The sequence below is a fragment of the Maylandia zebra genome, linkage group LG3 (assembly GCF_041146795.1).
Source record: "Maylandia zebra isolate NMK-2024a linkage group LG3, Mzebra_GT3a, whole genome shotgun sequence".
Taxonomy (NCBI): domain Eukaryota; kingdom Metazoa; phylum Chordata; class Actinopteri; order Cichliformes; family Cichlidae; genus Maylandia; species Maylandia zebra.
The window spans coordinates 28354837-28366892 of NC_135169.1; the positions used below are offsets into that span (position 1 = coordinate 28354837).

At 40.4% G+C, this 12056-nt stretch overlaps 1 protein-coding gene across 2 annotated transcripts; it reads right to left on the minus strand.

The window, feature by feature from the left end:
- Positions 1-3384: 3384 nt before the first annotated feature.
- LOC112430709 (CMRF35-like molecule 8) lies at positions 3385-7048 on the minus strand. 2 transcript variants are annotated; one of them, XM_024799143.2, is made up of 8 exons: positions 6959-7048; positions 6174-6512; positions 6006-6087; positions 5596-5822; positions 4235-4283; positions 4067-4149; positions 3813-3856; positions 3385-3699 (listed from the first exon to the last, which is right to left on the minus strand). In XM_024799143.2, the coding sequence occupies exons 1-8, from the start codon at positions 7005-7007 to the stop codon at positions 3658-3660; spliced, it is 915 nt and encodes a 304-aa protein (XP_024654911.2). In that variant the 5' UTR covers positions 7008-7048; the 3' UTR covers positions 3385-3657. The 2 variants fall into 2 exon arrangements, with proteins under 2 accessions (XP_024654911.2, XP_024654912.2); XM_024799144.2 differs by lacking the exon at positions 4067-4149.
- Between the last annotated feature and the right edge of the window lie 5008 nt (positions 7049-12056).

A 12056-nucleotide genomic window follows, 5' to 3' on the forward strand; every position in this document is an offset into this window, starting at 1 on the left:
CTTTAAACACACACAGTGTCAGCTTGCTGCGATAATAAATGTGTGGAAGACTTTTTTCAGGTGTTGGCTTCAAATTTGGGATTCAAATCCGAAACTGACAAATTTTTAATCTACTGGCTCAGCAGTCCAGTTTGCAGTTACAATAGCAAAACTGCTTTGGTACACAAAACAAATCCATTGCTCATTATTGCTGAACAACAACTAATGAGTCCATTTCAATACGAACATTTTAAGCAAAACCATAGCTATGAAAACATTGCTCAATTATAGCTTTTTAAAGGTTTAGCAAAGCGTCCATGCAGGGAGTGAAATACTGTGCCTGTTCTCCATCAAGTTTTTTGAATATTGTCTAATTTATTTATTTATTTTAATATGCATTTATACAAAAGGAAAGAGTACCCAGATGTCAGCAAACTGTTTGCATCAGGCATAAAACTTTGCATGTGTTTGCATGGCTGAACGCAGCTCTGCACCACAATCTATGACCTCATACCTCTGCTTTGATCGCTTTTTGCCTATCAAGATTCTTCATAAATGGTTCAAATGACTCAGTCAGATCTGCAGTTTGAAGAAAGAAAATAAACAAATGAACACGCTATCACTCCAGCTTCAGCTCCGAGTTCAACACAAGGTGATTTAAAAGCTTGGCATCGCTGCCCTTTAAAGCGCTGCATACATCACTGAGCATAGGCTGTACCTAGTGATGGTGAGATGAAGCCTTGTGGTGAACTGAAGCTTTCCATCCAACTGGTCGACTCATGGTTTGAAGCACTGTGATGATTCATTTGCTCTACTGCGCCATCAAGTGGACGATTCAAGTGAAACAGGCTCTGTGATTATAATGATGTGATGTGTAAACCTCTAAACTGAACAAATAAATTGTTTTCATGGTTATTTATCATGAATATTGTCTCAGTATGTCTGATACGAAAGAGAAAGTGGAAACTATCAGGACAGAGTTTTGGTATGATTGTGTAACTGTGTAATCATGACACAAACTAGTGTGTGACGCTTCACTCTTTAATAAACTAAAAGACAGAAATCAGATTACAGGAATCTGTGGTGTTGTTCATTTATATTATGGTACTTATCATTCGTGATATTTATTACTGTGCGCATACTTTATTAGGAGAGATGAGATGAAAATGTTGCCAGACAGGAGAAAATCTTCTCTTCCTTGCTCGTTCCATCAAGTAGAATTGCTCAAGTATCTATGTAGCACGTACGTAATCCAATTCCACAACACAAAGTGATGGGGAATCAGCTGTGTTTTGCTGCCCATTTTATGTCTAATCTGGCGCAAACCAGCGAGCCAGTTCCTAAATCAGTCACATGGTACGGACTGCCCACGAGGCCTCGAACATCACTGTATATGTAATCAAAGCAAGCCTCACAAAAACTCCCCCGAGATTACTCGACTCACGCTTCAAAGCTTCGACACACAGGACACATCACCATCGGTCACTTACTATAGACATCTCTGCATTGAATCATACTTGTTATTAATCTCTGACTATCTTCCACAGCATGTTTCTTCCTGTTAAAAGGCTGCAGTTCATAAACAAAAGTATCACCTGCCATGCCTGAACATAGGTGCTGGTATGGCACAGTGAATGAATCTTGACTCTTTGAATTTTGATATTTTTTACCCCTCAAATGAAGGTGAGCTAAATATTAATATAATATTTTCAAGGTCTAGTTGAATCATGGGCTCATTAGCTTGTTCAATTTACAATTCTAAAGCCCGGTTTGTGGTTCAGTATGAGAACAGACACTTCAAGCATAAAATGCAGAGCTGTTCCTTTCAGAGTTAATTCGCCGACATCCTATTTTCACAACTACGCTAACGTCACGTACATTTTCCTCCACAAATTTTCAGTCAGACTATATCCATGTCTAAATGTGTTAATTAGCCATATTATTATGACGATATTACATATGAAACAGTGCAGTCTGGTTCCACTAATAGTAGCAAAAACTGAAATCATTTTCCCCCTCTGGGTCTCATGAGCTTTTTGGGCAGACAAGATTTACTGTTTACATTGGATATTCTTTCTGTTTGGTCTTTGTAGCAACAAGCAGCAGTTTGGAGCTGAAAACATTACCACTTCATATGTACATTATATATGCAGGCTTTATGATTTCTTGGGAACCATCAATGTTAACATGTTATTTTAATTGACTGCAATAATTATGTTGCCTTATGATAACAAAAAAAAAGTCTTACAATGTTGAACTAGTCAGTTTTGTTCTTAATTGGTAGTAGTTTCATTGACATGTAACAGTTGCTTCCTCTTGGAACTGCTGCACTCGTGGATGCATTAAAGACAATTAAAGAGAGCTCTGTGTGGGTCTGTCTACACTTACATAAGAAAATGTAGCTTTTTTGTGTGTTTCATCCACATGTAAACAGCTTTTTAGATAACTGAAAACAGCACTTTGGAAAACTGCTTACAGGGTGAAGGTTTTAGAAAGTTACTTTATGTGTTCACATGTGGACAAGGAAAACGGCTTCCAGACATCAAAGGCGTGGGTCTCTATTTCCTTCTTCGATGTCAGAATGTGCACAGTGTTGGTGATAGTTCCTCCTAGGCTTCTGATTGGCCCGCCTTTTAATACAGACAAAATTATATCACCACCTGCAGCGCTGTCATGCTCTTGACAGTACTTGACATCATTTTTGCACTTTTGGCCCTTTTGAGCAAATACAGTACCAAAACTCCCTACTCAGTTGCATTATGTCTCTCAGCAGTAGTAGAAACTAAAGCAGAGCCCAACTTAAACTATAGTGTCCATATACACCATCTGTGAAACACAAACACTTAAACCCCAAGTGAGTGTTCCTTCTCTTCAGCTGCAACTTTGGTTGGCAGATTCAATTCAGTTTAATTTTAGTTATCTAGCTCCAAATCACAACACTCGCCTCGAGGTGTTATATATAACTACAATGAGCTAACCCTGAACAAGAACTTTGCAACAGTGGGAAGGAAAAACTCCCTTTTCCTTTTAACAGGTAGAAACATGTCAGAATCAGGCTCAGGGAGGGGAAGACATCTGCACTGACCGCTTTGTTGAGCAAGACAGGACAAATTAAATACACAGTGAAGGAGGGCCAGAGATTAATAATGATGATTAAATGCAAAGTGGCATGTAAGCACAGAGAGAGTGAAAAAAGTGTAGTGAAGAAGAAACCATCAGTACATCATGGGAAGCCCCAAACACTCTAGGTCTATTGAAGTGTAACTAAAAAGGAAAGTTTTACGCATAGATTTCCACCTAAATGCTACTTTGTCATAAGACCCCTATAATGAGCAAAAAGGTCACAGGTTGCAAAAATATATAGAGTCTGGTACATAAATAAAAAGTCCCATATAATTATACACGTGTATTTTGATTTATTTTATTGAGTCTAAAATACTGAGTCTATATAAGCCAAGTCTATAATGTGCCAAATTTATATTGCAGGAAGCAGAACATATAGCTTTGTTCAGACGTGGTTTGGTTTGGTAAAAAAACTGGACCAAAGACCATATGTTCTATGTGGCAAATTAATAGAAAAATTACATTAATTTACAAAGAGTAACAATTAACAATTCACAAAATGATCTTAGTAAGCAAGTAGGTTCATTGTACCCTTGTTGTCAAACACTTAATGTGTTACTTGCTTCGTTGCAGGTCTCTCATGCCCTTTGGATTATCCTGTAATTGACAGAAAGGAGAATGAGTGATCTAATCATTAAAAAATATCCCTGATAATTGTGTTTCTTAAGGAGTGTAATAGATCAGAGATGACCATGATAATGGGGGCTTACAGGGAATATCTCTTCCGTCTGCTTAAAGCGTGAAGAAGCCTTCTCTAGAAAGAATGCCCAAAATATAAATGCGAATTAGTAGTCAGATATATTTAATGCATTTTGTTATATCGTATAAATCTTTATTTATATATAGAATTTGTGGCTGATGCACACACACACACACACACACACACACACACACACACACACACACACACACACACACACACTTAATAACAATTTAAAATTCAAAGGAATATTAGTTGCCTTACTGCGCAGTATCTTTCTTGCCAATACAGCCAAGCCCACTAGAAGCAGGAGAGACGAACACCCCACTATAGACTCCAACATGTAACTAGGAAGCAGGCACAAAGCAGACTGAGCAGACAATCCACCTTCGACATCCATTAAAGTGAAAATAAAGAAGTGCTGACTTTTACCGGTAACGGTTCCAGGGCTGACTTGGAGTAGGTGGGGATGTCACAGGCTCTGTTTTTGAAGGTAAAGATATTGTAGCGCTAAAAAAAAAATACTGTAACAACTCTGTAAATATGCTGTGATAGGTAAAGAGAGTTTCCAGCATCCTAACATCAATATTATTCATAGGTGACTTTTAATAATCGATACCCTGAACAAGTAGAGACTGGAGAGCCTCTGCCATCTGTCACAAACACATATTGATCTTTAAAGCTGCTTCTTCCCATTTCAGCAGCTACAAGGTAACATGGAGAAAATGCCAAGCAATCACGAAAAAACTACAATGCATGATTTAAAATGCTAATAGGTTATGCAAATGATAAGCTGCAATCATTTATTTGTCTTGGAAATGTTGCTATTACTCTAACCTAAGAACACAGAGATGGTAAATATGCCTGTATTAGCATGTAAGGACTGTGAAACATGGGAAGGGTCTTAGTTTGTTTTCTTTCACTTAAAATAATGTTGTCTATAACACAAAATGGCATTATGTTTGTTAAAATCATTTGCAACCGATGATACACAATAATGACACAATCTCAGACTATGTCTGTTTAGCATTTTAGCAATTTTTGGTTCGTTCTACAGTTACAGGTCAATTTCATGTCAACGAGCTTTATCAGCCAAACATTCATTTCAGGCAATGATAAATATCATAGTTGTTTTTAATTAATTTTTTAAAAATCAACCGTTTCCATCATTTATTTTTTCCTGGCCATTTAGCTAAATGTCGAGTTTTGCTATTCAAATTAACACTAGGCTGCATTTAGAGGTGACATGTTAGCGAGGGCCTAAAACTAAAGAATTGTCAATTGTTTTACCTGTCACCCTGTTTTCCTTGATAACACATTCTATCATGATTTAGACTTAGTCTAATTAATGCACCACATACTGATTTTGAGAGAAGCACTTAATATTTATAGAAACAGAGAGAGAAAATAGCAATGTTTTTATCTGAATACAGGCTTCTCTTTTCCTCTTAATGCATGCCGTCAGCTGTGTTGCTCTTTTTATTTCTTTTACAGCCAACTGTGTTACATGTGATTTTTGCATCATAAATCTTTTAAATGTTGGCTGAATAGTAATAAAAATATACAGGGTGCATTTCTAGAGAGGGAAGTCTAGAGTTATTCAACATAAGGATGTTGACTAACTCTAGACTCCCTGTGATGAAAAAAAAATCGTCCTTGATGATATCAGCACACAGAAAATCCATAATGAAGTTTAATTATCACAGTTTCGAGTCAGTTAGACAGCAAAGCTCAAAAGTGTAATTTGTTATGTTTTTTATGTCTAAAATATGAAAGGCTCTTTATCAACTTACTAGTAGAGCCGTGTGGTCTGACCTGAACCTGTACGGCTACTTGCTGCTGCCCTGCAGAACATAAATACCAGTCAGCATCTCTCATCTGCAGCTTCTTTAAGGTTACAGTGAAAGCCCCAGTTCTGTCATCGCTGATGGTCACTGAAGTATCTTCGTAACTCCTTTCAGAACCTGTCGACAGACAGGAGCTCGGGTCTCCGCTCCGACACCACTTCTTCTCACTTAGTCTGTTGACAGGCAGTCACAAGAGAGTCAGTGAATGCTCACTGTCCACCAGCGTTTGATACCAATGAAAGTTTATGGACAAATTCCCACATTTACTGAAGTGTGGTCAGTGCTTCTTTAAGGACAGTTCTAAGGGTTTTAAAGGATAAAATGTGGATAAAATCCTCCAAAGGAAAACCAAATACCTGAATCTCTGAGTGTAAAGGCATTGAACCGTGAGACTACTTCCTTCTTCCCCACTCACCATGCTGTTCACAACTGACACACCTGCAGAGATCATGAAAATGCAACAAACTTCTTTAAAACTGTGGGCTAATAAATGTTTATCATCTCAAAATTTCTCCATTACTCACCATGAAACACTTTCACTTCAGTGTAAGCCACGTCATCAGCCCTTGATGCTAATTCCACACCACACGAGTACCACCCAGAGTCCGTCTCTTTCAGGTCGTTTATGGTCACTGTGAACATCAACCGGGCCGGGTCGTCAAAAATGCTCACTTTGTCTTCACTTGGCTTGGCCGAGGAGGTCTCGTCAGTTCGGGCCAGGATCTCGCAGAAAATTCTCGTCCCCCCATGACACCAGTATTTGACATGGTCAGCATAGTGAGAACCATATCGACATTGGACAGTGAGGGATCCACCCTCCGGGCCAATAAACTCCTTTTGAGTGGTCACCCAGCAGAGAACAGCTGACATGAAGTGGAAATCATTAAATGTTAAACACCAATTTGAAATGAAACTTTTAGTCATGACACAACTTTAACAGAGCAGTTGCTCACATCGGACACCTGTTATCTATAAATAAAAGGTGTGGCCTTTGGCAACACTTGCACCATATTAATCCGCTTCAGTTTCCTTTGTTACAAAGCACAGTTTCCTGCTTTAGTCTAAGGAGCTTGGAAAGAAAAGCGTCTGGACTTATTTAAGTTGCCTGAAGATGTTTCACCTCTCATCCGAGAAGCTTTTTCAGTTCTAAGGGTCAAATAGTGGAGAGTCCCAGATTTAAACCCAGTGGGAGTAACCCCCGAAAGAGGGACAAAGGACCCCCTGATGATCCTCTACCTAATCTGAAAACAGCTTGAAAATCTTTTTTGTCTGACTTCTCTAATCAAATGCACACAGTCACATTGAATACCTGGGATCCATGGTATCAGGCTGAGCGTGAGTATAAAGAGTCGCTGCATGTTTCCTCTTCAAGTTTGACGCTTAACAAGAAAGTGTTCTGTGTTGTGCAAACACAGACTCCAGATTCCACCATATATAAAATTTCCCTTTGTCATGTGACCACTGGGCAGATACAGATGCTTCAGACGTTAACTACATAAATGCCAGATTGTAATGACACTGTAATAAACACTTCTTTAGATTTGAATTAGAATTTGATGAATGTTGTGTTGATGTTCTGCTGATTATTTTAACAGCTTTTCTCTGATTTTTATGAAATCTTTGACTTTGTTTGTTTATAATGTTTATAATGTCTCTTTATGATATGTCTAATGATAAGCAGCAATGCTTTTATAAAGATGTAACTCTGGTGTCTCCAAAAGTTGATTCTGTTCATCTGGACGTAGCGTTTTGTGGGAGAAACGTTTCGTCACTCCTCCAAGTGACTTCTTCAGTCTCAGCTGACTGCAGGTTTCCTCAATCTTATAAACAGTACATTTGCAATATGCATCTGGTACACTAGCTGCACAGTGGCTCAGAGGAAAGCACTCCAAGGGGTCATTAACACTGGCTGCCCTCTCCCCACACTGGAAGATCTAAACAATACCCGCTGTCTTAAAAAAGCTCAAACCATTATAAAAGATACCTCACATCCTGGGGACTCCATGTTTGAACTGTGCCGTTGTTACTTCTGCAGTTGTTGCTTGACAGTTGTTGCTTCTGCTACAAGACCTTTTATGGTCATCTATTTCCTGGAAACATTTGTGATGATCTCAGAAGGGACATTTTTAGCCAGTTTGACCTTGCCAGCAAAATAACCCCTAAAATTCCCCGCTCTTTTCAGATCCCCTTACACAGAGCAATCGGTGTAAGGACTAATAGACTCAAACACAGTTTTTATCCAACTGCAATAACACGTCTGAATACTGCAAAAAAAGATGTCCATTACGCCACTCTTGTGGGAATGTATGTGAATGTTTGCTAATACTATTCCTATTATCACTTTTATTTATCAATTTTATTGAATGTTATTGTTTTATTTATATTTTGATATTGTTAGGGATGATGCACTGATCGGGGACCATTTTTAATTTCACTGTACCTGTGACAATGACAATAAAGACATTCTGATTCTGAATTGTACTAGACTCTTACGGGGTCAGCGGATGCTGAGACCCAATTCTTTTGCTCTCAGGCTGGATAAAGAAGACGCAAACTCAGTGTATTCAAAATGTATGCTTTATTCAAGAAAACCTTCCAGAAGGGATATATGCACAGCCTCCTGCAGATCTGAGGGGCGCTCCCTCAGTCTGTTACATTTATAACTTTTGTTTTCAGCATCTGACTTTCCTGTTCTTCAGCCCTCTGTCCCCTGCGCCCCTCATGCACAGTTTTGATCAAAACAGCTCCTTTTATGATCATGCACCCTAACTCTGTCTCTTTCTTAATTTAAGCCTTCATTTCCTATGTGTGTGGGCAATCTACAAATTAACTATTTTAAAACACAGCAAGCTTTCTACCTAGTTCTGCTTCTCTGTCTATATTTATGACAATGTCAGACACTTGTTAAAGGTTGCTCTCTGCACCTCTAAGATAATGCAACCGTGCATCTACTCCTGCAATGCAATTTTTGTGATAACTGGTTTGTCTAACTTCCCTCAGGAACGTCCAGCGGGGGTGAGTGACAAAGACTCCATTCTGCCGCCTTTTGTGTCAAGGGATAAACAGACTGTTTTCCCCAAGGCTGCTAACGCCAGCTTTATGAACCCCAGAGCTTGTGTTCCTCTGGTTCATGATAATAAAATGAGTGTTCATTTTGAGAATAATTACACCTCTCTGGGCTCTAAAGACTGTGCAACTTTTGTCGCTCCAGAGCCAAGTGGTGTAAAGACTGTTTCTTCTGAGACTGCTTTGCATTCTAATGCACGCACTATTAAGGACTATTTGTTTTGCCCCTTCTAAGCCCAAATTAATTTCTAGTGACTCCGTTTACCCTGGTAACTTTGTGTCAGTTACTTCCCAGACTGTAGTTCTCTCTCCTGCACAGTCTACTGTCCACCCATTAGTTCACTCCTCAGTTCAGTCATTAGCTGCACCACCTATCGATCGTGGCTCAAGAGTTGGGAGTTCGCCTTATAATCGGAAGGTTGCCAGTTCGAGCCCCGGCTCCAACAGTCTCGGTCGTTGTGTCCTTCACCCGTTGCCTACTGGTGGTGGTCAGAGGGCCTGGTGGCACCAGTGTCCGGCAGCCTCGCCTCTGTCAGTGCGCCCCAGGGTGGCTGTGGCTACAATGTAGCTTACTGTCACCTGTGTGTGAATGTGTGGATGACTGGATGTGTAAAGCTCTTTGGGGTCCTTAGGGACTAGTAAAGCGCTATACAAATACAGGCCACTTACCATCTATCCTGCCTTTACCCCCTCCTGTTATTAGGGCTAGGTCAGCACAACCCTGAAACGACTGTTTTTCAACCACTGTTTCTAAGCAGAGAGACAAACCTGTTAACAATGGAAAGGTTCCTCAAAAGCTGGCTGTGACTCACTCCAGGGCCTCCCCAGAGGCTGAGTTTCAGCCCTCAGCCCACTCTCGACCCCTGGGAGCTAAGAACCCAGCTGAGGACTGCACCTGGCTGTCGCTGCCTGAGCAGGGTCAGTGCTCTGCGCAGCTGCAGTCTGCTCTGTGTTTTCCAGAGGCCCACGTGCCTGCCGGTTCAGCCCTGTGTGTGCCAGGGGCCCCTGTGCCTGATGGTTCTGTGACTGTTTTCGCTGTTTGGATTCCTGGGGGGGGGGGGGGGGGTCTTGTTTTGTTCTGTTCCGTTGTTCTGTTTAACAGTTACACATTTCATTATCCAGACTCTGACTCTAAGTATTCATTTTAAAAATAAGAGAAGTCTAGGCTTTAATCCTAATAGATTCACTTCAACCTTGAAAGAAATGTGTGGGAGTTAGGGTCCTTCTAGTGTCGCTGTTTAAAGTTAATTGGACACTTGGATGCATTGTACCTTGAAAGGTGAAGGCAGAGAAAAGGTGGAGAGAACCCCAGGTGTCTGCAGTAAAAGTCTGTGGGAGCATCTCCAGGGAAAACACAAAGTGTCTGCTGATGTCTAAGACTTAAAGCAGTCATTCACCACATGGTTTTCAATTAGAATGATTAAATATGACTGGATGTGGATCTGTGCAATTATTCTCACACCCCTAAATTCTGCAGTAAAAATTGCTGCATTTTGATGGAACACTTTTCAATACTGCCGTAAATCCACTCCAATTAAAACTGAGTCTTGGCACATTAATACATTATTCATTTCTTTATGTAGAACTGAATATGCTTAAGCTTAGACCCCGAAGTTAGAAAGAAAGAAAAAAAAAAGGGGGGGGGGGGGGACATTTTGGACTGTGGCATAAAATGGAAATGCACAACTTCTAAAGATGTGTGTTCCACCACTGAGCCTGGAGTCCTTTACCACAACCATTTGGATGTTAGAAGTTTCTTCCCTGCTACCCTTGAAAAGAAGAAAGGATGTCTCTTTGCAATAACCAGCACTAAATGGTCATTTGAAAAGCCAGATTTGAACAATCCTACTGTGTATAAGAAGCTGCAGAAGTTGGGGGGTGGGGGGATGCACAGAAATACAGTGCTGTGCAAAAGTGTGGAGTCACCACTACTTTCTTTATATTTTGCCAGGGAAATGAGAAATAGTAAGCATGTTTAAATACATACAGAAATACTGCATATAATGCAAATAAGGGCCTTGTATAATCCTACCAAGCTTCAAAGTCAATATTTAGTATGACCATCTTTATTCTGCAACACAGCCTGAACTCTTTCGGGCAAGCTTTCATCTAGCAGTTCTCCGGGCTTCTTGAAGGCCATTCAAAGCTTTGTTCTGTTGTCTGTCAAAATGCTCTGACACCGCTTCAATAACATTTAGGTCAGATGGTATTAGATGGTGAATCAAAATCTAATGGTACTTTTCAGCATTCACAATACCGTCAAATCTGACAAGATCCCCAACACCGCTGGCTGAAATTCCACCATCAAACCATGGCATAGCCTCCATTGTGTCGTGGAACACTTAGACGCACTTACATGTTTGCCTCAGCCAATGAAATTCATCACAACGAGATGAAGGACGGTGTGAGCGAACAGGAAGTCGGCGAAGGCTCTCTCTGGGGAGATGGACAGAAAATCTCATTTGTTCTGTGGGTTTATCTGGATGAAAAACAAACAAGGGATTAAGTATCAGTACCTCTTTCACTTGCCAACTACTGCAACAACTGCAGTGGGGCTACAGCAGAGTTTTGTTTTGTTTTTTTCATGATAACTTAAATAGTTTTAAATATTAGGGTTAGTGGTTTAGAAGTTAAACACCAAAAGTCAGACAGCCTAATTTTTTCACAATTTTCAGGTTGTTACGTCCCCCCCACCATGGTGGAGGCAAAGGTAGGAAGGAGACAGCAGAACAGTTAAGTATCAGGCAGGATTTATTGGTTGCTTGCCTGGATAGTAAAACTTAACAACAGAAAAGAGGTGGGGGAGGAGGACTGGGCGGTTGATCCAAATCAAAGAAATTAATAAAACAAAAAGAGGTCGATAGCTTCCAGGGCCTAACTGAAAGAAAAAATGCAAAACAAAAGGCCTACCTAGCTACTCGACAAAAGGTCAGTGAAAACATACAAGAGTGGCATCAACCGCATAACCTAGTGTGACTAACAGAGTAAAACCTACAACCAGTGTATAGGGTACCCCAGCTTACCTGTCCAGCCTCCCACCACGCACAATACAAAGAAGCCTGTTCGCAAATGTTTGTCAAAGCAGACGCCAGCAGCCACCAGCTGGCTAAGGAGCTGCTCATTTGTAGTGATCCTCAGCGTGTGATTGGCCACCTGGGCCCAGACCAGCCAACAGACACATGCCAATCAACTTCGAACTGGCCAATAGGTGGAGGCTTGACACCTGAAAGATAAATAGAACACAAAAGCAAAGCCACACCTCTTGGCATGTAACAAGGTCGTTACCTGTTTTTGCATTTAGGAGGAAATAGGAAGCACAGATACTATGCAGTATAGCTGAA